The following is a 25,025-nucleotide window of genomic DNA, read 5'->3' on the forward strand; positions in this document are numbered from 1 at the left end:
GGATACTAGCATGTGTTTAAAAAAAATATGCTGTGGAAATCCAGACTGTGACCTGCCACCTGCCAGGCAGGGCCTGATTCTAGAAACCACACATAGCAAGAGTGCTGTAATTAGAGTTGATTCAAAATAGCAGCTCATTATCTTTGCTGCAGCTCCCTTAGACCAGCCACTACGCAACATCATTTAATTAGGGGGAAATGTATCATGGATCTCTTGCAGAGAAAGAAATCAAGTTCATGGAAGGGGGAACTGCGACCCCCGTTCTGTGTAGCACAAGCTGGCTTCCAAAACTAAAGTGGGTGCAGGGGATAGAAAAGCAATGGAGTTGTGGTCCAACTTTGATGTATTATAATTATTGTATAATTGTATTTTAGAATGTTGCTTTTGAATGCGATGAGCTGCCTTGCATACCACCTTGGGAGGAAGCAGGTATAAATATAAACATGTTAAATAATAGGTCCATTGACACTAATGGATCCAAATCAGTCAAGCCCTTTAATTCCAATGTGTCTACTCTAAGGAGATATTGTTGGATAAAACACCTCTGAAGATGTTGGGTGACATGCTGATTATTATTTTTTAAAGAAACTGCCTGCAAAGTAGATGCTGGCGATTTCATTAATGTTTCATTGGATTATGCTAAACTAATAAGGGAAGAGAAATGAGATCTCAGTCTACTTTTTTTTAAGAGGAGAGAGAGAGAGAGAATAATAGTAAGAAGCTAGTCCAAACTCACATCTCCACTTTTAAAATTTTTAAAATTCCCCAGAGTGGCTGTGGAAACCCAGCCAGATGGGCGGGGTATAAATAATAAATTATTATTATTATAAAAAGGCTGAATTCATGCTATACTGTACATTTAAAAACACCCCTCCCCAAAAGACTTGTGGGAACTATATTTCACAAGACTTCAATTTCCAACACCTTTAAACTACAGTTCCCAGGATTCTTCAGGGGTGGGTGAGTGGAAATATGCTCTAAATATGTGGTGCATATGCAAGCCAGAAAGCAACTTTCATGCCCTCCAACATTTCTCCGATGAAAATGGGGACGTCCCATTCCAGAATGATAATTTTACTATATATACCCCACACATCTTACTGGGTTGCCCCAGCCACTCTGGGCAGCTTCCAACATATTTGAAATGTAATAAAAGATTAAACATTTTTTAAAAACCAACACCTTCCCTATACAGGATTGCCTTCAGATGGCTCGGGGGTCAGGTAACTCCATACCCTCCAACATTTCTCCAATGAAATTAGGGACATCCTAAGGAAAAGTGGGACAATCCGGGATCAAATCAGAAACCAGAACGGCTTCTCTAAACTAGGAACGTCACTGGAAAATAGGGGCACTTGGAGGGTCTAAACTTTTTAAACATACACAGATGACGCATCAATGCTTTGGGCAGGTTTAATTTAGACCGGAGTCAGGAAGGAATGCTGGAGACAACTGTCATAGCTGGGTGGGTGTGCACAATTTTCCCAAGTCTAGAGGAGGGCAGTCTTCTGAGCCCGTATTTTGTTCCTGGGGTTGTTGTTTTTTGCAATAGCAAGGGGAATCAGAGGTGCAAAAAGACACCCTGACCAGGTGGTTCCCAAAGTGTGCAGTAACATGGGGGGGGGGGGCCGGCGGGAGGAGGCTGATTCCCTGGGGGGCACTGAGAGAGACAAGAGGGGGGCGCTGAAGGTGTAAATGACTATTACACTTTGAAAAGCTGCTATCACTGGATCAAGTTCCTCCAATTAAGCCAAAGAGTTTTAATTGGATTTTGAGTAAATGTTCAATTAATTGTTGCTGTTTTGAATTTTACTGTTATTGTCTGTTATTGGGACCGTGATTCTCCAGCAGTTTTGACTTCACCCCCGGAGGCGCATTCCACTGTCTCTCGAGACAGATGGATGCCAACAAAAAAATTCTGAACAATGTATTTTTATAGGGTAGGGTAGCAGGCGCTGGGGTTGAGTTTATGGAGGCAAGGGGGCGGTGGCCGAAAAAAGTTTGAAAAGCGCTGCTCTAGACTATGCACAGAGAGTCCGCCCCACCCCCACCCCGGTGTGAGATTTGGGGCTCTTGTAAAGTGTGTGCGCGTGAGATCTGAGGAAGTGAAGGATCAAGGTTTCTTAAGAGAATGGAAAGCAAAAGCAGCCTTTCTCAACCTGTTGAGAACCGCTGGTTTAAAGCGAGATTTCTCTATCCTAGCTTGCTCTCTACTCTCCAGGAAGAGGCAGGACTTGCAAACCCGGAAGAGCGGAGGAGGAAAACTCTCCCTCCAGAAAAGGCTCGCTCCACAAGTCATCAAAACGGAAAGCTTGCATTAAGAGTTTTGCTAGAAGGCAGCAGAGAAAACGGCTTCCAAAGACATTGCATGAGCCGCGTTCTGTGGATTTTTGCAAATATTTTAAGGGCGGCAAAACATAAATTTTAAAAAAGCAGTTATTTGTATTAAGACACGTGTGTGGGAAAAACAAGAAGCCTGCCCTTGGCAGAGGTGAGCCTCCAAACGTTGCCACACTTTGCAAACTGCCTGCTAAACATCCGTGAAAGAAAAGCACGAGGAGAGCTTGCGAGCGCGCGCAGAGCTCCACGCCCTGAGTGGGAAAGGAATCCCCACCCGGGAAAGGAAACGGTGGGAGGGATGTCACAGAATCGTAGAATGGGAAAGGGCGCAAAGGATCATCTAGTCCAACCCGCTATGATGCGTGTGTGTGTGTATCCCAAACTCTCAGCTATTATTGCAAAGAACACCCCAAATAAATAAAGGAGATCGGGGAAGCGGGGAAGCTTCCAAGCTCACGTCATGTTGTGGACAGTCCTTCCTCGGTTCCATAGGAGGCAGACGGGGGCGGTGAAGGTGGAGGCAACCACGCAGAGGACGCAGTAGGAGCCAATCTTCGCCTTGAACTTGGCCCGTGGGCTGAGCTCCAGCGCCAGTGCCACCAGAACCAGCATGAGGGGCACCCAGAAGAAGAGCCACCCGCCTTGGTTCTCCATCCTGCGCGCAAAAGGGCGCCGGGGGACCGCAATAAAAAGTCTCGCTCTCCCCTTTTGCGGGTCCTGTGGAGAGGAGTTGGCGGGATTCCACGCAGCGCACAACCCGGGAGAGCCGCGTAGTGGAGCGCGAAACGTTGTAGGCGCGGAAGGAAAGGTGACAGTGGCAGCAGCAGTGACGGCACGCAACTCCAGGCGGCTCAGCCGGGCCCGTCCCGTCCCTTAATGGGCGGACACACCCGGCGGACACGCCCTCCTTTTGCTCGCTCACGGTTGCTTTTCGGCGCCCGGGCTTGGCTTTCCAAGAGAGGGAGCTGCTTTAGGGCTGAGTCAGAGCTTTGATCAGGTCGTTCCCCTGAAAAGAAAGAAAGATTCTAGTCCTCATGATTCTGGAGAAAGAGCTGAATTAAACAGGAGCACATGTCGATCTAGCTCAGCACTGTCTACATGGACTGGCCGCAGCTCTCCAGGAATTTCAGACAGGAGGCATTCTCCGCCGACTAAGTTGCTAGTCCTCACGGTTCTAGACAAAAGCCTGGATGAAATAGGGAGGTAGGAAGTGCCTTGCACTGAGTCCAACTATTGAGCCATCTAGCTCAGTATTGTTTACACAGACTGGCAGCAGTGTCTTTCCGGGGCTTCTGGAGGAGCCTTTGTTAGGATACTAGTCCTCATAGTTCTGAATTAACTGAAGCTCAGGACTGGCTGCACTAGCTGACAGCAGAAGCTGCTCTCCAGAGCTTCAGACAGGGGACATTCTCATCGGAGCTATAGCCCTTCCCCATAAGTTTCTAGTCCTCATAGTTCTGAAGAAGTTTGAATCAAACAGGAATACAGGAAGCTGGATGCTTCTGAGTCATGGACTAAATGCTGTCCATTTAGTTCACTAGTGACTACACTGACTAGCAGCAGTGGTTTCCCAGTGTTTCAGATTTAAGAGATAATCCCAGCTGTACCTGGAAGTTCCAGGGATTGAAGAGGATGCTCTCTGCAAATAAAGCAGATGCTCCAACACTGAGCTACATGGTAAAGTATATTAAAATAAGTCAGCCCAGCAGCCCAGTATTGCCTGCACTGACTGGCAGCAGTCGTTCTCCAAAGGTTCAGAGGTGGGAGGTGCCTCCTCTTTCCTTTCTTTGTCCACCACCCCCCCACTTTCTTCTCCCATCCTACCATTCCCATCTTCCAGGATCTCATAAGAACATAAGAAGAGTCTACTGGATCAAGCCAAAGGGGGCCCAGTCCAGTATCCTGTTCCCCCACTGGCCAGCTAGATGCCCCAATGTGAAACCTGCTGTAAGCAGGACTCGGGAACAAGTGCCCTCTCGCCTCCTGTGGTTTTCAGAAACTGGAATTCAGAAGCATTACTGCCTTCAAAGGTAGAGACAGCATTGTGATCATAGCTAATAGCCATCAACAGCCCTCCGTTAATTTTTCTAATCCTCTTTTAAAATTACCTAGGCTGTCCCTGCCTCCTGTAGCACTGAGTTCCATAGTTTAACAATGTGCTACATGAATAAATCATTTCTTTTATCTGTCCTGAATCTTCCACTATTCAGCATTGATCTATGAGACACTCACCCCACATGGAAAGGAGCTCACCAACCCCTTCTTGATTCAATGGGGATATTCCTGAGAGGCCATGCCCCAGATAACCAGCAGGGTGTGGTTATTTTAGTTAAATCCTCTCTTGCTCTTCACCTCTTGTGCAGAATCCTCTCCGGCTCTTTGCACCAGATAAGAGACCTCTCCTTTGCTGTCACCAAGACCAGGAAGGGGAAACCCTGCATTTCTCTGAGCTTGTATTTTTACTGTCTCTCTTAAAGAGGATCTGATTGCTAAGCTGCTTTAATGCTTTAGAAGAGATGCACGTATAGCCATTGGTTCTGGAGAGCAAATTGGGGCGGCTTCTAAATCTGCAGCTTGACTCCTCCCGTTGCACAAGTGCTTTCTTTGGTCCTACTAAAAATCATAAGGAAACATTGACCTATTGAGGTCTGTGGGGTGTGTGTGTGGATGGGGCAACATGATAATAGTGTCCAAAATGGTGTGGAGAAAGTGGAGAGATAAAAGTTTCTCTCTCATGTTGGAAGATTCAGGTCAGTTAAAAGAAAGGACTTCTTCACACAGTGCAAAGTTAGACTTTGGAACTCTCATCCCTAGGAAGCAGTGATGGTCTGTTGTTGTTGTTGTTGTTTAGTTGTTTTGTCATGTCCGATTCTTCGTGACCCTGTGGACTAGAGCACGCCAGGCACTCCTGTCTTCCACTGCCTCCCGCAGTTTGGTCAAACTCATGTTTGTAGCTTCGAGAACTCTGTCCAACCATCCCGTCCTCTGTTGTCCCCTTCTCCTTGTGCCCTTCATCTTTCCCAACATCAGGGTCTTTTCCAGGGAGTCTTCTCTTCTCATAAGGTGGCCAAAGTATTGGAGCCTGAGCTTCAGGATCTGTCCTTCCAGTGAGCACTCAGGGCTGATTTCCTTAAGAATAGATAGGTCTGATCTTCTTGCAGTCCATGGGACTCTCAAGAGTCTCCTCCAGCACCATAATTCAAAAGCATCAATTCTTCGGCGATCAGCCTTCTTTATGCTCCAGCTTTCACTTCCATACATCACTACTGGGAAAATACATCATACATCACTACATCACTACTGGGAAAAGCTAGGTGGCTGGGAAAAGATGGCCTAGGTGACTTTAAAAAAAAGGATTAGACGAATTCATGGAGGAGGTAGTTGACGATGGCCAAAAGCCACAGTGGCTATGCTCTGCCTCCCCAGCTGGAGAAAGCAATGCTTCTCTAACACCAGTTGCAGGAGGGGAGAGGCCTCTTGTGCTCAGGTCCTGCTCGTGGGCCACCCAAAAGAGGCACCTGGTTGGCCAGTGTGAGAAGAGGATGTTGGACTAGATGGGCCACTGGCCTGATCCTGCAGGATCTTCATACAAGTGTAGAATCTAGCTTACTGTCAAAAGATAAAATTGCATGAATTGCTCTAGCCATTTTTGCCTCTGGCTTCACCTACCACTGGCACATGGCCCCTGGAAGGTTGCTCAGAAGAGAATGTGGCCCTCAGGCTGAAAAAGCCCCCTTCCTGCTGGGCCCATAATATCATGCTGGTAGCCCTTTCCTCAGAGTAAGATCTGGCATCCAAGGGTTCCTGTGTATTGGCCTAAATTTGCATCTGTACATATCATTTATTTATATGTGACAGCTCTGCTTGTGTACCGATGGGTGTGTTGCTGTGTTCCAAAGTGCACTGCTATTCCCAGGTTAGACTGCTCCATCGTGACTCTGGCAAAAGGCACTGGCAGGATCTGTCCCAAGGGCCTCTCTGTGGTGATGGACTTTGGATGCTTTTGTTGAAAGCCAGGATTATATAAACGCGGATTGGGAAGGTGAGAGTTTTGGGTGGGAAGCTCGTTGGGTTGCGCTTTAGCTGAGATTTGGCCCCCACTGACAGAACCTGGTGGTGTTTGCTTTGGTTTATTGCCCCTGGTGGAAATACTGTCTAAGGCAGCTTATAAAGAGAAAGGGGAGGGGAGCATCAAGTTTTTATTTTCTTTCTTTCTGTAGAATGCAATCTGCAAAAGAAAAAAAGGGTAGGTCTGTGTGGGAATTCTCCATGTTCTGCACTGAGTCTATGTTGCTTTTCAAAATTATCCCTTGTTCATAGCCTGCCAGTATAAACACCAGTTCGGAAAATGCAGTACCTCTATTGTACCGGAGCAGCTGCTTTAAATGCAGAAGGCCTCAGGTTCAGTCCCTTTATTCAGAACCTTGAAGACTGGAATCTATTATTTTTTAGCAGATAGATCAGTATTATAGCACCTGCTTTTCATGCAGAAGGTTGCAGGTTCAATCCCTGCTGGCATCTCCACATGCCCCCTGCTTAAAAGCCCCCTGCTTAAAAGCCAGAACAGCTGCTGCCAGTCAGTGCAGACAATATGAATCAAGATGGCCTAGGGATATGACCTGATGTCAGGCTATGGTCTCTGTGGCCAGCAGAAATGGCATGACCCAGAACGTTTCCAGAAAACACACAAACTGTGATCCTTCTCCCTGATCCTTGATGTAAATGAGACTCTCAGTGGCTTCTTGGCAAGGAGGGAAATGCAGTCTGCACCTGGCTCAGGAGCACTGTTGTCTCTTCTTGCTTCACATTCCAGAGCCCAGATTTCACTCAGTAATTAAGAGGCTCTGTCCACCACAGGGTGCCTTCTGTACTTAAACCACCAGCAGAAACACTTTCTGGTTTCAACACAAAATTTCCCCAGCTGGGTGAAGGGTTAACAAAATCAAAAAACAAGAGCAGGGTGTGTTGGGAAAGGCAGCCAGCCAAGTTCTTTGTCTTCTGATAAAGTCAGGGGCTGGTTCTTATGCAATTATCATCATCTACAGGACAAACTTGTTATTAAAATGAGAACAATCACATAAAAGCAACCGCAAAACTATGTTTTCTTGACTTCATGCACCTAGGGATGTCCCCCTGTAAAGATGCAAAGAGATACCTGGCTTGTGGGCTTCCTGGAGCTTCCTGAGTTCCTGTAGAGAAGAGGATTCTGGGTTTGATGGGGTTGCCCATCTTGGCCTGATCTAGCAGGGTGCCTCTTAAATAAAAAGATAAGGAGAGCCCTCATGGATCAGGCCAATGGCCCACCTAGTCCAGCATCCTATTATCACCAGTAGCCAGCGAGATGTTCCAAGCAGAAACCTCCAAGCTGACCCTGAGCACAGGAGCCCTCTCCTCTCCTGCTGCTTCCATCTGCAGAGCAAGAGCATAGCCATTGTGCCTACCAGCAAGATGCTGTGCTGATAGTAGGGACAACCCCAGGGAGTGGGGAGACCAACCAGTTGCTGAGCTTGCAAGGCTGGTCAGTGGATTTCCCCCCACGCCACTGCACTCCAAACACCTAGTCCATGCATTCATTCATTCATTCATTCATTCATTCATTCATTCCAGTTATGGCTGCTTTTCAGGGCCAAAAGCCTTTGCAAAGCCACTGAAGGATCAGACATAAGAAGTTGCATGACACAGAGTTATAGAGCATCAGTCCACCTAGCTCAGCATTGTCTATTCTGACTGGCAGTGACTCCCCAGAGTCACAGGCAGAAAGCAGGTGGTCTACCACGGAGCTATGGCCCTACTCCTAAAAATTAAGTAAGATTCTAGTCTTCATAGTTCTGAGTTAAATAGGAACATAGGAAGCTACCTTCTACTGAGGCCCTTGGTCCATCTACTCAGTAATGTTCACACCTGACTGGTTGTGACTTTCTAGGGTTTCAGATAGAGGACCTCTACCTGGAGAAACTAGAAGGTGAACCTGGGATCCTCCGCATGCCAAGTAGGTGCTCTGTCATTGAGCTACAGCCCTTTCCCATCACAGCTCTTATTCAGAGTTGTTAGAAAAGCCGAGTGCCTCTCCCTCTCTCTGCTAAGCAGTAACAAGAGGCCAGGGAGTTCCCAGCACTCACCCAGGGTTTGTGTTCCTTTGAAGAATTGAGACACAACCGAGACTGTCATAGTTTTAAGAAATATAGTTTATTCACCTATTTACACCTTCACTCTGCAGGGAGGGAGTCCAGATCTTACAGCATGGTCATTTCAAGAGGCGCTTGTCCACCACAGCAGAGCAGCCCTGGAACCCAAGGCATCCCTCCCAGCCAGCTCTCAGCCAGCCTGCCCAACATGGATGCCAGTCTTTCCCTCCTCCTCTTTCGCAGAACACCTTGCTAAAAACTCACTTTTCCTGTCACTTCAAACACACACACACCATCACCTTGGCAACATCTGTCTCCCCAGACCAAAGGATTCCTCTCAGATGGCTCATTTGTCATGTTAACAGATTTGCTCTTCACTAGGCCAGCCAGTAAAAATTGTTAGTTTATTGGGTTTAGCCACCCCCCCATCTATAACAAGAGTGAAAGTAGGATTGCACATTTTTGCAGGTTCAGCCAGGAACTGCTTGTGGTCAGCACCAGACTGAGGAAACCACCAGAGTACCTCTGCAAAGGCATCACACTAAGCTTAGCTGGAATAGAAAAATCCTCCACCACCCCCCCCCCCAGCAATTGGAACATGCCCTTCCCTCTATCTTGGGCAGAAATTCTTCCACGTAATGTTGCCAAGGCCAGCTCAGAAACAAAAATACAGAAATCTGGATCAGCTGCCTCTTCCCAATCTATCACAAGGTTTAAAGGTCTTGCCTCAGCAAAATGTGGAAACCCGTGCTTTAACGGGGGGAAAAGGAGCCTGACTCAGCTACCATCAGGCACCCAGTTCCCTGGAGAACCAAACTCAAACCCGTGGCAACTGCAGCAGGCTGAGGAAGGGAACAATGGCAAGACAGGTGTTCTAGGCTAATAAGAGCTGAGTTGCTAGGGCTCTAGAACTGGGGCACCCTGCTTTATCTCAAGTGACTCCTGAGAGTTTTGGACCTTTTGGTTTAGAGCTGTGGTTCCTAACGTGGGGCACATGCCCCACAGGGGGGCAATTTGATTTTTAAAGGGGGGGAATTCGAGAATGTTTAGACCAAGTTAATGGCCTTTTAGGCTTCCTCCACGTGAATAGGAGTTCACTTTTTGAATAATAAGAATTATATGTAATTGGGGTGGTGGTTCAGGATTTTAGAGATGCTTAGGTGGGGTGTGGCCCAAAAAAGGTTGGGAACCACTGGTTTAGAGGAAAGGCAAGTAAAAGAGAGTTCGTAAAGTTATGCATGTCACAGAGAGTAAAGAGAAAGAAGTCCTTCTTCCTCTTTCGTGGGTATCCAGTGGAGCTGAATGTTGAAAGATTGAGGACAGATAAAAAGAAGTCCTTCTTCCGCAGCATGTAGTTTAACTATGGAACTCACTCCCACAGGAGGAAGTGATGGCAACTAACGCAGATGGCTTTTAAAGAGCCTTAGACAAATTCATGGAGGAGGAGAGGGCTACATGGTGGCTATACTCTGCCTCCGCTGAAGGAAGCAGTAGCACTTCTGAATACCGGTTTCTGGAACCTGCACAAAGGGAGAGGGCTCTTGTGCTCAGGTCTTGATTGTGGGTTTCTCATAATAGGGATCCTGTTAGCCACTGTGAGAACAGGGTGCTGGACTAGATGGGCCACTGGCCTGACCAGCAAGCAGGCTCTTCTTAAGGAGGTCTATTGTGTTTGCAGAACCTCCATGCCCAGGGGCAGTCTACATATGAATACCCAGATAATGGAGAATAACAATGGGAGAGTTGCTGTTGCTTGCGGGCTTCCCATGGGAGCACCTGATTAGCTATTGTGAGAGCAGGCTGGACTAGGTGGGCCCCCGCTGGCCTGATCCAGCAGGCTCTTCTTATGTCATAGAGCAGGGATGTCCAACTGTTCAATCGTGATGAACTGGTCAATCGCGGGGTGTTCCTGGTCGATCCTGGTTGATCGCTTGATCCTGATTGATCGACCAAAAAACCAAACCAAACCAAAAAAGCTCAACAACTTTGGTCAATCGAATGGGTAGATCACTGCTAATGTTTTTGTAGTGGGAGTAGATCGCAGTCTCTTGGAAGTTGGACATCCCTGTCATATTGGATGAGGCTATTCATGGAGGATAAGGCTATGCTCTGCCTCCACAATCAGAGGCAGTAATGCTTCTGAATCCTGGTTCCTGGGAGCCAAAGAATGGCAGAATGCTCTTGTGCTTGGGTCATTCCCTTAGGAAGGTCAGTGGCAGAACACTCACTTTGCATGCAGAAGGTCTCAGGCTCAACCCCTCACATCTCCAAGTGAGACTGGGAATGTCCCCTGCCTGAAACCCTCCAAGAAACCACTTTCCCCATTGACTGGCTATGCACATATCAAGGATGCCTCCTTTGGAAGAGATAGGGGATGTTGGAAGTGGTCCAAAGCCTGCATCCATGGGGTCAGGCTAGTTCCTGAGAGCTCAGGGGCTTTTCCTCCAATGGATTGTGGAGCTAGGACTTTGGCAGTGGGGTCATTTTGTTCCAAGCCCCTGCAATTCAGGGATCTCAACTAAAGCATCCATGACATATGGCCATCTAACCGCTGCTTTAAAACCTCAAAGGAAGTGAGAGTCTACCACCTTCTGAGGGAGTCTGTCCCACAGCACTGTTGAACTGCTCTTGCCATCAGAAAGTTCTTCCTCATGTAGACTGTATGACAGGCACCCCCAAACTCGGCCCTCCAGATGTTTTTGGACTACAATTCCCACCATCCCTGACCACTGGTCCTGTTAGCTAGGGATGATGGGAGTTGTCATCCCAAAACATCTGGAGGGCTGAGTTTGCCTATGCCTGCTGTATGACCTTTGGGGCACAGAACTGTTGGTGACCTTAGGCTGTTCTGAATGTTACACTGATAGAGATCACAATAAGGTGACTTTTAATAAACAGAATCTCAGGGGCAAAGGGAGGCTGTCTTAGATCATGTCCACCTAGCTCAGCACTGAACACACTGACTGGCACTGCCTCTCTAGGGTTTTGGGCAGGGAACATTCCCTGTCCCACCTGGAGATGCCATTGATGAAACGTGGGGCTGACTACAACCAAAGCAGATGATCTGCAGTGGCTGCTGGGAGCTGGAGTCTGTCTGAACTTCCACCAATGTTCCACGTCTTTCCTATTAACTTTGCTTTTATTAGAGATTTTATACTTCTAAGGCATAACCATCAGAAGAAGAAACAGAAAAACATAACAACTACCATTTTTACTCACATCTAATGCTCACCTTTTTTGGCCAAATTATGTTGTGGAAATTAAGGTGCACTTTAGATTCGATGGCACATTAGACTTGAGTAAATACGTTATTTCCTTTTAACTCCAAACTATCTGCAGGTGGAGACATTATTTTTCTTGAGTTCAACATGCCACCTACTGGCTATGTCAGGTGTGCCAACCCCTCTGTGGGAGATGCGCTCCAATACAGCTGTTCTCTTGAAGGGTGGGTGGTGTTTTTGACCTATGCACCATTTCCTGGGAGCTCCTTCAGTTTGCGGTGTGCAGAGATGAGACTCTTAAGAGGGCAAAAATATTGCAAAGGAAAAGAAAACATCAGACAGGATTGGCTGAGGTCTTATTCCAGAGGCAACTGAGTCTACTCAGAATCCATTCTGCTCTGGATCCATCTTATACCAGAGGCTGGGGGAGAAAGACTGCTGCCTGAAACCCTGGAGAGAGACACTGCTGCAAGCCAGTGTATACAGTACTGAGCTAGATGGACCAACGGTCTGACTCGATAGAAGGCAGATCCCCACATTCCTGTTCAATTGAACTACAAGGACTAGAATCGTATTTTATGTTGAAGGGGTAGAGTATGGTATCTCCTTTGCACATGGAAGGCTCAGTCCCCAGGTTCAGTCCCCAGAGACATCTGCACACAGTACTGGTGAAAGACCCTCTGCCAAAAAGCTCTGGAAAAATCAGCCCTTCACTAAGAATCATGAGGTCTGGAACCTTAAGTTTATTTTTAGGGGAAGGGCTGTAGATACAGATACAGAGCACCTGTCCTGCATACAGAAGGTCCAAGCTTCAATCCCTGCTGGCATCTCCAGGCAAGGCTGGGAAAGAAACCCTGCCAGAAACTTTGGAGAGCCACTGCTGGTCAGTGTATACAGTCTTAAGCTAGATGGACCTAGTGGCCTGACTTAGTTTAAGCCAGCTTCCTCTGTTTCTACACAAGTGGGTTAGACTGAGCATCCTGTCTTAAGAGCATCCTGCAGTGGAGGTCCTGTTGCACACACACAAAACCTAACCATCAGGGCTAGTAGCTATCAGTAGCCTCCACCTCCAATTGGTCTCACCCTATTTCGAGCTTTGAAGATTTCCAATGCAGAAAGATTGGAAATCTAAAATATAAGCCATTGTATGGACTTCTGTTAATTTTTATTAGATGTTATTTTTATTTAATGCTTTTTTGCTATAGTACCTCCTGTAACTATAAGTTTTGGAAAACTTTTTTTAAATTTTTAAATAGTTAAACTGTGGAACTCACTCCCACAGTCACCAAGCAAGATAACATCAAAAGAGGATTAGACAGTTTCATGGAGGTGGAGAGCGCTATCCATAGCCACTAACCACAATGGCTCTGGCCTACCTCCCCAGCTGCAGGCAGCAATGCTTCTGGAAACCACATTAGAGGAGAATGTTGCAAGGTCCTTGTGCTTGGGTCCTGCCTGCAGGTTTCTCACTGGGTTGGCCACTAAGAAGAGGATGCTGCTCTATGTGGGCCTGATACAGAAATGCTCTTATTTTTTCCTTTTTTAAAAATTATATTTTAAATGGTTGTAACATGCCCTCGGACCTTAGGATGAAGGGCGAGTAATAAGATTATCGCTGCCCAGGTGGTTGGTCTTCCTAGCCTCTTGCAGGAGCGAGTTTTAAGGTTGAAGGATGCCAAGTGTGTTATGCAGAAGGTACCAACGCCACTTCATCCATTTCCAAATGTGGCAAGCCGGCTGCCCTTCCTGGGGTTGGGAGACCCCCTTCTCTCCTCCAGGGATTTTTTTGGGGGGGCCTAGGCTCCCCTTCTTCCCCCAAAAACCTCCTGCCTTCTGCCTGAAGATGCCACAAAGACTTATAAGCGGAAGCTGGAGACCCGATTGTGGACGGAAGGAGAAGGGGAGGGGGAAGCTCCCCCTCGGGTCTCTTTTTCCATCGGCGGGCAGAAATGTGCCTGGGCAGGCGTCCCCTTTAAGGAGCGTCTCCGCAGCATCATCCAGAGGAGGAGGAGGAAGAAGGAGGAAGATGCGGCAGAAACGGGGAGGCAGCAGGGGCCCCCACCTCGGCCAGCCTGGAAGACCCACTGCCTTGGACCCACCGAGCCCCCCAGTCCCTGCCCTGTCCAGTCTGGCGTGAGCGCAGCGCCTCCCCCCTTCTTTCCAGGAGGGGCTTGGAACAAAAGAGACACCCCCCCTGCACTGCCAGAGCCCAGCATGAGAAGGGTTGTGCAGCTGGTACTTTTTTGCCCCCTCTCCATGGGGCTGCAGGTGAGAGCGAAGGCGGGCGCGGATGGAGAGAGAAACGATGGAAGGGGAGGGGGTGTCTCTCTGGCCTCCGAGCTGAAGCTCAGTGCCGTTTGCAGGTACTGCGTGGGGGCGGAGAATTGATCTCTCAAGATGGGATGAGGCTTCGGAGCAAAAATAACGATAAAAAGGCCGCCCTTCTTGCTGGAGATTGTATACAGGGGCGCCGCGCGCCTTTGCCTCTTGTAATTGACAAGCTTGTCAATGTCAAAGGCAGCTTTTCCCCCCACCACTGACTGGACCATTTACCGCTTAAGCGCCAAAGGGGTACTTGGGCGTTACCTGGTGCAGCAGGTAAAAAAAAGCAGGAGGAACCTTCTGGGGGCGAAGGAGGACCCCCTCTGATTGGCCCCACAAGCAGGTGGAGAACTCCTGCACCAGTTCATCTGCTTTTCTAGTACAACCCCCCTCCTTTTCTGGTTTTTGGGTTTTCGCTTCTACAAGCAGAAGCCCCTGAAAGAAGTGTGTTCACTGTCGAAGCACGTGTATTTATTATTTTTAATGAAGCTGGGGGACTGGTTTGTGGGGGGAGGGGGAGGGGGGATATCGAGGAAAGGCCAGAGACAGTGTGGGATGCCTCTGAGTGCTGGAGAATAATATCTGGCCCATTTGGAGGCAGCCATGCAAATCAGCCAGGCCAGCTGGCAATTGGAAAAGGCCAAGAGTTTGGGGGCATTCTGCACTGCAACATCACTGGTGCCCAAATGCCAGGCAAATGCTGCAGCAGGGAAACACAAAGTGCCCTTCAAATCAAGCAAGGGCGTGTGTGTGTGTGTGTGTGTGTGTGTGTGTGTAGAATGAAAACTGGCTTGGAAATGGCAGTGATACGTCTCTTGAATCCTGCCATTCTCAGGAGAGGGGCAGTAGTGTCCAGATATCCAAAGTAGGGCAAAGGAAAGAGACTTCCTGCCAGAATGGGTGGAGAGGTGCTGCCAGTCAGTGTTGAAAATATTTCCAGAGGATTTCTACTCAGTGGCAGAACAGCTGCTGGGCATGCAGAAGGTCCCAGGTTCAATCCCTAATGGCATCTCCAGGTTGGGCTGGGGAAAGATGTCTTGCCTGAAGTGTGCGGAAGTGTGAATGCCAGTCAGTGTGCACAGTACTGTAGTAGATGGACCAAGGGTCTGGCCCTGCAGATGGCAGCTTCCAGTGTTCCCAACATCCATTGCAGACGATGGTAAGAAATAGTGCATGGCTGTGGCTAGGCTGCTCTGCTTCCGGCGGGTGTGTGCATGTGTTAGAATAGGGGGCATCTCTTTCCCAAGTGCAAAGGCCAATGGACCTATGTGGGGAGGGGACCAGTTTTGGAATAATGTGTAGAGTTCTGGCCTGGGAGCTGGAAAAGGTTCAGAAAAGGGCAGCTGAAAGTGGACATGGAGCAACTCTCCTAGACAAAAGGTTGGGGCTTTTTAGTTTAAGATGCAACATGATAGAAGTTTATAAAATTATGCATAGCATAATTCCCCTTTCTCTCTTAGCACTAAAACTTGTGGGCATTCAACAAAGCTGGATGTTGGAAGGTTCAGGGTAGGGAAAAGAAAATCCTTCTTCACCCAGTGCTGTGGAACTCACTCCTACAGAAAGGAAGGTGACCAACTTAAATTGCTTTAAAAGAGAATTAGACAAATTAATGGAGGAAAGGGCTATCAATTATTATTATTAGAGGCAGTAATGATTCTTCTGAATATCGGCTGCTGGAATCCACAGGAGGGGAAGAGGTGCTCTTAGGTCAAATCCTGCTTGCAGGTTTCCCAGAGGAGGCATCTGGTTGCCCATTGTGAGAACAGGAGGCTGGACTAGATGCACTGCATACCATTGGATGATTAGCTCCTTTGAATACAAGCGGATTTACATTTGACTAAACAAATATAGGGTTGCATTGTAAGGGACATTTTTTTTAAACTGTTTTGCAACTTCTCCCCACACCCCCTCACCAAATCGAGATAATCTGGGCCATGTCAATCAAGCGTGTTGGATTTTTTTTTAAGCTGATGAAACAGTGACAAGGCAGATGAATTAAGCTTCGCATGGGGTCACAAAGAGTCAAACACGACTAAACGACTAAACAACAACAACAACATATTTTGCCTATTGTGAAAACCTCAGTAGTGGCTACCTTCTTGAGATGCTTTAGGAACTGCATCTGAAGAGGTACAGGTCATGGTTAAAGAGAAAGGCCAAAATCTTTTATTATACTTACCTGGGAGTAACACCCACTAAACTTGGTGGGATTCCTTTCCATTCTCCAATTAGCCAAATGGCAACGTACTTTCTTGCCCACCTGAAAAGGTTAGGCAAGGGTGCCCTTTAACTCTCAGGTCGAAAGGAGAGAGGTACATATCGAATAAGGAAAGAAATGTTCACAGCCCCAGAGTCAAATCAGACTTATCAGTTTGCATTGGGAGCATCTCAGTATAATATTTTGTCAGTTTAATTTCTTTGATGCCTTTTCCAAGAAAGGAATCAAGGAATCTCTGTCATTGAAATACACAAAATTTTAAAATGATACAGACAGTTAAAACCAAAGCAGCCCTCCTATTCGCTAAACACATCAGGAATAATTGTCAGCACAATGCCAAGATTAAAAAACTATCCCACCAAATGTCTGGGAATAGAGGACTCCCAACCTGCTGCTGAAAAGATTATAATTCACCTTTGCTTTGCAAGACTGAGATGGCCTTTATCAGTGAGAGTGGCGTGAATTTCCATCCAGTAAGCCCCAAAAGAGGCAAAATGTGCATCACATAACTGCAAAGTCCACAATTCAGAGTGCTGACTCTCCGCTGGGGGAGGAACCAGCCAATTCTTCCATCAGAACTTATATATCTAAGCTCAACCTTTGCTTGCCAGATGTTTGTGTGTTTCTGGCTGGTGCTGATGGGGGTTGTAGTCCAAAACATCAGGATGGCTCCAGGTTGGTGAAGGTCAAGATAGCTTGACAACCTCCCTCGCCACCGCCAGTCCCAAAACTCACATGAAGAAATCAGCACAGTCAAGTTCCTACCTAAGAGTCACAAAGTAAAATAAAGGTAAGCTGTAAAAATAAATCCAAAATCTGTATTAGGCTAACCAGAAACTTCACAACATAGTGTGCAAGCTTTCCTGATTTCAAAATGTAAATATGGTTACCTTTCCTAGGGGTGGAGATGTTAAGAGTTGTTGTTATGATTACTGAAGTTGGAGAGTTTGTAAGAAAAACAGCCATTGCGTCCCAAATCTGTCTGGAAACTCAAACCTCTAGTCTCTCAGACCTTTGTTTAATTCAACACTTTGTTTAGGACCACAAGAACTAACTGTGCTACAGTCCTCTAACACAAGAACATAGGAAGCTCCCTCAATCATGGCAAAATTCTAGTCCTCAAAGTTCTGAAGGAAGGTGAATTGAATAAGGTTGCTGCCTTAAACCAACACAGACCATTGGTCTATCTAGTTCAGTATCGACTACACTGATTGGCAGCAGTGGATCGCCAGGGTTTCAAGGAGTCTTCCCAAGCATGGCCTAGGGATGCCATTGGAAATTGAACATGGGACCTTCTGCAGGCAAAGCCGGTGCTCTACCACTGAGCCTTTTACCTGAAAAATAAGGCTCTAGTCCTCATGTTCTAAATAATAAGCCAATTTAAATAAGATGCAGCCCTCTTATCAAGCTGGGCTCATTGTTCTATCTAACTTAGTACTGTCTACACTGACTGGCAGAAGCTCTCCAACATTTCAGACAGGGAGCCTCTTTCTCATTTGAACCCTGGTCTCTACCAGGTACTAGCAGTCTGACACTCTAACCAATATGCCATGCTGACTGGCATACTGTCATCTAGGCAGTCTTTGAAAGAGGAAAAGCAAAAATGAAACTCTGGGTTTACTCCTGAGCTGTTGTGGTGCCAGCAGGGTTTTTTCTGGGCCCGGGACACTGTACGTGAGTTGGGACCTTCACCTTGCCTGTAACCCATGGACAGATGTGGGTTTTGTGTATATATAGATATATCCTTCCATACCTGTTTTGGCTCTCCTTAAATTTCTTTTGCTCTCTCTTCCCAACCCCGCAGAGCCGTCTTCCTGGCATCAAGGTCAAGTACCTATTTTTTGCCTGGCTGGGCATTTTTGTGGGCAGCTGGGTGGTCTACATGCATTACTCGTCCTATTCAGAACTCTGCAGAGGACACGTCTGTCAGATGATCATCGTGAGTGTCCCCCATCCACATCTGCAAAATTATTTATTATTACTATGATTACTATGGTTAATATTACATCAGAAGGCAGTGGGGTCTCCTTTGCTGGAGGCTAGATGACCCTTGGGGTTCCTTCCAACTCTACAATTCTAGGACTGCATGAATATCAGTTGCTAGGAATTGCAGGTCCTAGGCATTCAGGTCCTACTTCTGGGCTTCCTTTTGGGACAACTGGTAAGCCCCTGTGAGAGCAGGGTGGTGGGCTAGATGTGCCATTGACCTGATGGAGCTGCAGCCAGGCTTCTCTTAAGGTCTATTGTGATAGCATTTCCATTGGAAAAAGTTCCCTGTCAGCTGGGGTGCTGCGTGGACTTGGACCTATAATAGATCTGAAGCCGAGTGAGCAGAAGAGAAGCCTGGAACTTTTGGCTGCTGGATAAGGAGCCTCCAGAGGAACTTTGATGGCCAGATGGCTGCTGTTTGCCATCTGCTATTTGCCCAGAGTGATGCCTTCTAATGAAGAGTTCTCTGAGCTCTGATTTAATGATGGTTCAATGAGGAATGGTCCCAGACTGCTGGGGAAGGAGCAGGAGGGGCTTTTGGCCGCAGTGAAGAAATGTGAGATTCTCCTTCCCCTGACAAATATGACATCCTCTTTCCTGCCTGGTTCAGGAGGGAAGGAAGTAACATGGGAACACATTGCTTTGCTGAAGAAACTGAGCTGTATAATCATAGAACTGTAGTGTTTGAGAGGACACCAACCCCAGGGCATGAAGCTTACTGGTTGACCTTGGACCAGCCACTGTCTCTCAGCCTTATCCCAGGGAGGGTAAACAGGGGAAGCAGAGCCACATACACCACCTCACATTCCTTTGAGGAAAGGTGGGATACGGTAGCTAACAGTTTTTGATTCCTTTGTTTTCTCCCCCTTCTCCTTTCCAGTGTGACCAATATAATAAAGGAATAATTTCCGGGTCGACGTGTAAAGACCTTTGCAAGGATCATACACTGGTGTTCCAGCACTGCCTTTCGTCCTCTCCCACCCAGCAGGTAGGTTGACCTTCCATCGTTGGCTAGAGCAATGGAAGGACTTTGAAGTTGGCACGAGTTGTTGGCAGGGAGCAGGGATGAGGTGGAGACATTACAGTGCTGGGCAGGCTGCTTAAGTCTTGCTGTATGCTGGTGGGAAGGTGGTCATTTAAATTGGTGAATTTGTCCAATCCTCTTTTTAAAACCATGCATGTTGCTGGCTGCAACTGCCTCCTGTGGGAACAAGTTCCAAAGTTTAATTGTGTGCTGCATGAAAGACTTTTTGTCTGTCCTGGATCTTCCTAACATTCAGCGTCACTGAATGTCCATGAGGGAAGGAGAAAACCCATTCCTCTTTCCATGCTATGTATAATTTCGTAATTTTTTTATCTTATTGCCTATCTTTTTCTCAAAATTTAAAAGTCCTTTCCTCAGAGGGGAGTTGCTCCATCATCAACTCGATCATTTTGCTTGCCATTTTCTAAACCTTTTCCAACTCTACAATATCCTTTTTGCAAATTCCCTACCAGAGAAGAATGGCAAACCAAGCTGATGGACTATTCTGAGATGGCAAAAATGATTGGAAAACTCAGAAACCGAGAGGACAAAAACTTTATAAAAGAATGGGGAAAATTTATAAATTATTTAGGAGACCACTGTAAGCAGATGGAAACAAAGGCAGGATTTTGATTTCACTTGTAGTGTAAAAATTATGATGGATAATATGATTTGATATAAAAAATGGAGTATTGGTGAATATGCAGTAGTAGCTATTTAAAATGATACCCCATGCTAGGGATAGGGGAAGTCTTGAGATTCAGAGAATATCTTTATATATACATTTTTATTCTCTGTTTATTTGTACTTTGTATTTGTAAAGCCAATAAAAATGATTTCTAAAAAAATAACAATATACAATATCCTTTTTGGGGCAAGGCAACCAGAATAGCACACAATATTCCAAACGCAGTTGCAACTTAGATCTGTATAACAGCACAATGACACTGGCAGTTTATTTCCAATTCCTTCCATGATGATCCCTAGGCCTGGTTTGTATTTTTCATGACCACCAAACTGGCCCAAAACCTTCATCGAGCTCTCTGCTATGGCACCAAGTTCTTGCTCATGGTCCGCCACGTCCAATTTAGACCCCAGGAGTGCGTGTGTTGAATTAATATTTTTTTTGCCCCAGCATGCATCACTTTACACATTGAGTTGCATCCACCTGATCATTCAGGCCGCCCTTTTGGGAATCTGTCTTCTGATATTGACAGGCACAGACTTCAGCTGGTCAACATAGCTGTGAATCCTGTGATGCAGGGAGTTGGACTAAGTGACCCTTTGTGTGTGTGGGGTGTGTGTGTGTGTCTTCCCTTCCAATGCTACATTCTGTGAACTTTGGGCACCTGTCAAATAAATCTGTGTCCTGCAGATCCAGTTTGTCTTTCTAAGTTACATTCCTCTCCTTCGGTGCAGGTATACAGCGGCCTCTGGAAAGAAAAGGAGGTGATCATCAAATGTGGCATTGAAGAGGCCCTCAAGGCTGATGGCAACCCTGACTCAGCCCCCAGGAGAGATGTGGTCCTTTTCAGCAAACCGACACGGGGGACATCGATGGATGAGTTCAAGGAGATGCTCCTGAATTTCTTAAAAGTGAGTTTGTCACTACACCAGCAGGGTATGGGGGAAGGGTTTCTTGTTTTCAGGGGGCTGAGGATCCAAAACAACAGAGCTAGCTGTTGGAAGTCCTGGAAGGACGGCAAAGGGGTGGGGCTGTCGCCAGCAGGGGTGGGGGTAGCAGTGGGAAGCCAGCGAGCTCATAACAGTATTATTTACTGTTTTTCTGCTTTGGATATGGGATGATGTAATACCCTGCTACTGCAATTTTAGGATGGTTAATAATGGTAATAAAGGCTAGAAGCAAAAGGGGGGGAAAGGATAGAAAAAAGGAATGAAGTACAGTGGTACCTCTAGTTGCGAATGGGATCCGTTCCGGAGGCCCGTTTGCAACATGAGCAGAACGCAACATGCGTCTGCGTGTGTGTGGGTCACGATTCGCCACTTCTGCGCATGCGCATGACGTCATTTTGCTCATCTGCGCATGCATGAGCAGCAAAACCCAGAAATAACCCTTTCCGATACTTCCGGGTCACCGCGGGACGCAACCTGAAGCAAACGCAACACGAGATATGACTGTAAAATGAAATGAAAAACTATCTGTCTTTTGCAGTCCAATCTAGGCGACCAGGTCTCCTTCACCAACTTAGTGAACAAGATAATGGCCATGGCGGATGTCAGTCGAGATGGGAAACTGTCGTTGGCAGAGGCGAAATCTATCTGGGCGCTGCTGCAGCTGAACGACTTCTTGCTGACGCTCTCCCTGCATGAGAAGGAACACACCTCCCAACTGCTGGGGCACTGTGGGGACCTGTACGTCACTGAGAAGATTCGCCACACCTCTCTCTATACTGTGGAGGTCCCTCGCTTCCTGCAGCCTCTGCTGCCCACGGCCATCCACAGGGTCCTCCACCGGTGGTTCTCCCCAGCCTGGCCGCAGAGAGCGAAGATCGCCATTGGCCTCTTGGAGTTTGTGGAGGAGATCTTCCACGGGATGTACGGCAACTTCTACATCTGCGAGGCGGGCTTCAAGAACATGGGCTACAACGACAGGCATGACTTCAAGATGGTGGACCTCCGGAAGGTGGCGACAGAGATGACTATCCGGGGCTTCCTCAAAGGGCGCCACTGCGAGCAGAACGTGGACTGCACCTACGGGAGGGACTGTGTGGCCCCCTGCGACAAGCTCATGAAGCAGTGCAAGAGCGACGTGGTCCAGCCCAACCTGGCCAAGGTGTGTGGGCTTCTGCAGGAGTACTTGCTCCACGGGGCGCCCTCCGATCTGAAAGATGAGCTTCAGAAGCAGCTCAAGACCTGCACAACCCTCAGCGGCTTGGCCAGCCAGATGGAGGTCCACCACTCACTGGTGCTCAGCAGCCTCAAGACACTCTTGTGGAAGAAAATCTCAAATACCAAATATTCATAGGTGTGGGATGCCGAAAACCACTGCACACAGAAGAACACAGAATAGGAAGAGGGCCAGGGAGCACTCTGCTCTCCCCCCCACCCCCAAAAGTACATAAGCAGGAAGATTTAGCACCAGGGGGGAAAGGACAAGTGGAATAACCAATGGGTCCTCCTCCCTTTTGGATGGACAGACTGTCAGTGAAGCAAGGGAAATTGTTTTGGATGAACAGCTTCCGATGTAAATAAATAATGCTCTCTCTATCTCTTTGGCCTCGTCCTTAGGTTTATATGCCCCACCTTTCCTTCAAGAAACTCAAGGTAGTGAGTGTATTTTATCTCAACAACCACCCTACAAGGTAGGATAGGCTAAGAAGCAAGCGACTGCCCCAAGGTCAGCCAGTGAGCTTCATGGCTGAGTAGGGGATTTGAATCCTGGTCTCCTTATGCAGAGTCACACCCTTGGGTTCATCTAGCTTAGTGTTGTCCAGAAGGGCTGGAAGCAGCTCCCTAGCAATTCAGACAGGGGACATTCCCAGTCTCACCTGGAGATGCTCCAAGGGATTGACCCCGGGGCCACTGATCTACCACCCATCCCCAGCTTCTGAGCAACTTGCTGGCAATGCCAGGGTTTGAATCTGGGTCTTCACAAGCTCCAAGAGAGCCACAAACCTCATGGCCTCTGGACAGGGCACAGAGATCTTTTGCAAAATGCTGTCTTAGCATGGTTCACTCCTAGAAACTAGAATTTGCTAGTTTGGGCAATTCCCCAATCTTACCAGTCTTGTCACATCTTACAACATCAACACATTCTTTTCTTTTTTAATTTTACCTGGGGGTTGGGGAGCTTTGACAATCAGATCCATGCCGCACATGACACATAAACACCACCGCTGTACTCACAAATCTTTGGGTGGCAACAACACCTCATCCTTCAAGAGAAACCCCAAAAGGGATGGCTGGCAACTAATGCAAGCAGAACAACACTGGGGGTGGGTGGGTGGGAATTCTTTTGCTAGAGTCCCAGTACAAAAACAGGGAGAAGCCAGGTCCTGGGCTAACCTATCTGAGCTCTTCTTGTCTGCTTGTGATATGACCATATTCATACCAGACATTTAAAATGCAATGATACTACTTTAAATAGTTACAGCTTCTATGAATGAATTCTGGAAGCTGTAGGTTTTTTTTTTTAAAAAAAGTCAATCCTTTATTAGGCATAGCAAACCACACATTATCAAACAAACACCGTAAACAAATTGTGCAAAATACGAGTTCAGCATAGAAGGTTTGTCCCAGTCAGATCTTTAACTCCAGAGAAAATCAATTTGCATAAATAATGCAATATAACATTACCACATCACCGATCAATTAGAAGCTGTAGTTTGTTCAGTGTGATGGGAGTTAAGAGAGTCTGCTATTCCCCTCCCAAAACTACATTTCCCAAAGTACTGTAGGATGTGGGACTGCTATACCACCCTGGGAATTGTAGCTTGGGGAGGGAAGGGAATAGGGGTCCTCTTAACAACTCTGGACAAACTCCAGCTCCCAGGACTCTTTGGGGGCTCCTAGAATTTTATGACTGCACTGGATACCACTTTTAACAGTCTTGGCTTTCACCAAAGAATCATACTTAAACTATAGTTTAAGAGTATGAGAGTTATTAGGAGGTCCCTATTCCACACACACTGGGAAATGCAGGCCTGTGAGGGAGACAGGTGGTCTTCTAACAACTCTCAGCACCCTTAACTATAGCTCCCAGGATTCTTTGGGTTAAGCTATGACTGTTTAAAGTGGTATCATAGCATACTAAAGTGTTAAATGGTGGGTAGACATGGCAGACGACACAGCGATTTCTCCAAAGCAGCTCTTTATTTTGTAAGCTGGAACAGAACTGAACAGCAAACAGCTCAGCCGGCCTGCTTTTATAGGCAGCCGGCTGTCAACATTGTAGCAACAACAACCCAGGGTTTCCCACCTAAAATAACTGACGTGGACCTGAGTGAAAACTATCTACAGTATCCCCCTGCTGGCCCAGGGTGAGAACCTCAGTACATAACACAAAGTATGGTGTGAAGGTGGCCTCTGGTCTCCCCCAGAGCAACAGAGGCTTTCTGGGATAAAATGATTGCTTATGCAACCCCACCCTACCCCCTTTTAGTAATTTTATTGTGTGTTTTTATCAGTTTGCATAAGCATCACAATTCAAGACGCCGCAAGAGGCCCACCACAATTTAGGGCATGTCATTTTAAGGACTGAAAGTTAATTTTTCCAAATTTCTTCAGTGAGGGGTCTTAAAAATATGTTTTTGGGTCTGGGGAATTAAAATCTTCTATTATTTTTATGATTGGACAACATTTAGCTTGATCAATCCACATTTCATTAAAAAGCACATAAACTGCTCTCAGAAAACCAAAGAATTTTAAGTTTAACTTCTGAAAGTGCCTGGTAATCCTATAAATTTTTTAGTTTCTCTACATAAAACATATCCTACTAAACATACAACATTACTTTTCTAATTACAGGGTAATGACATCAGCTAATAAGAAACTTAAACAAGTTTAATCAAGTCTTGCATTGGTTCATCTATCAATTCCAACAGGGACAAAACACTTGGGATTTGTGAAAGATATATTTCTGAGATTTAAAGAAAGATCACCCAGAGTGTCATGATCTCCACCCCTCAAGTCAATCATCTTTCGGACACCGGCTCTCCTCACTGTCATCTGAGCACAAAATAAAAAAAATCCTTCCAGTAGCACCTTAAAGACCAACTAAGTTAGTTCTTGGTATGAGCTTTCGTGTGCATGCACACTTCTTC

The 25,025-nt window shown here is 46.8% G+C and overlaps 2 protein-coding genes across 3 annotated transcripts in view; one reads left to right on the forward strand and one right to left on the reverse strand.

Moving 5' to 3' along the window:
• Positions 1-4,861, reverse strand: part of AGPAT2 (1-acylglycerol-3-phosphate O-acyltransferase 2) — a 32,319-nt gene extending 27,458 nt beyond the window's left edge. The window contains exons 1-2 of the mRNA XM_083485367.1: positions 4,573-4,861; positions 2,798-3,346 (exon numbers count right to left, since the gene is read on the reverse strand). Coding sequence (XP_083341493.1) covers positions 2,798-2,994 — 197 coding nt within the window. The 5' untranslated portion in view covers positions 2,995-3,346; positions 4,573-4,861. The remainder of the gene's footprint in view (positions 1-2,797; positions 3,347-4,572) is intronic.
• Positions 4,862-6,243: 1,382 nt separating this feature from the next.
• On the forward strand, positions 6,244-22,470 carry DIPK1B (divergent protein kinase domain 1B). Of its 2 annotated transcripts, none has more exons than XM_083485262.1 (5): positions 6,244-6,382; positions 18,034-18,168; positions 19,099-19,206; positions 20,662-20,838; positions 21,416-22,470. In XM_083485262.1, exons 2-5 carry the CDS (start codon positions 18,112-18,114, stop codon positions 22,226-22,228), a joined length of 1,155 nt encoding a protein of 384 aa, XP_083341388.1. In that variant the 5' UTR covers positions 6,244-6,382; positions 18,034-18,111; the 3' UTR covers positions 22,229-22,470. The 2 variants fall into 2 exon arrangements, with proteins under 2 accessions (XP_083341388.1, XP_083341387.1); XM_083485261.1 differs by lacking the exon at positions 6,244-6,382 and adding an exon at positions 13,320-13,954.
• Positions 22,471-25,025: the final 2,555 nt, after the last annotated feature.

Source organism: Podarcis liolepis (genome assembly GCF_965112155.1).
Source record: "Podarcis liolepis genome assembly, chromosome: Z".
Taxonomy (NCBI): domain Eukaryota; kingdom Metazoa; phylum Chordata; class Lepidosauria; order Squamata; family Lacertidae; genus Podarcis; species Podarcis liolepis.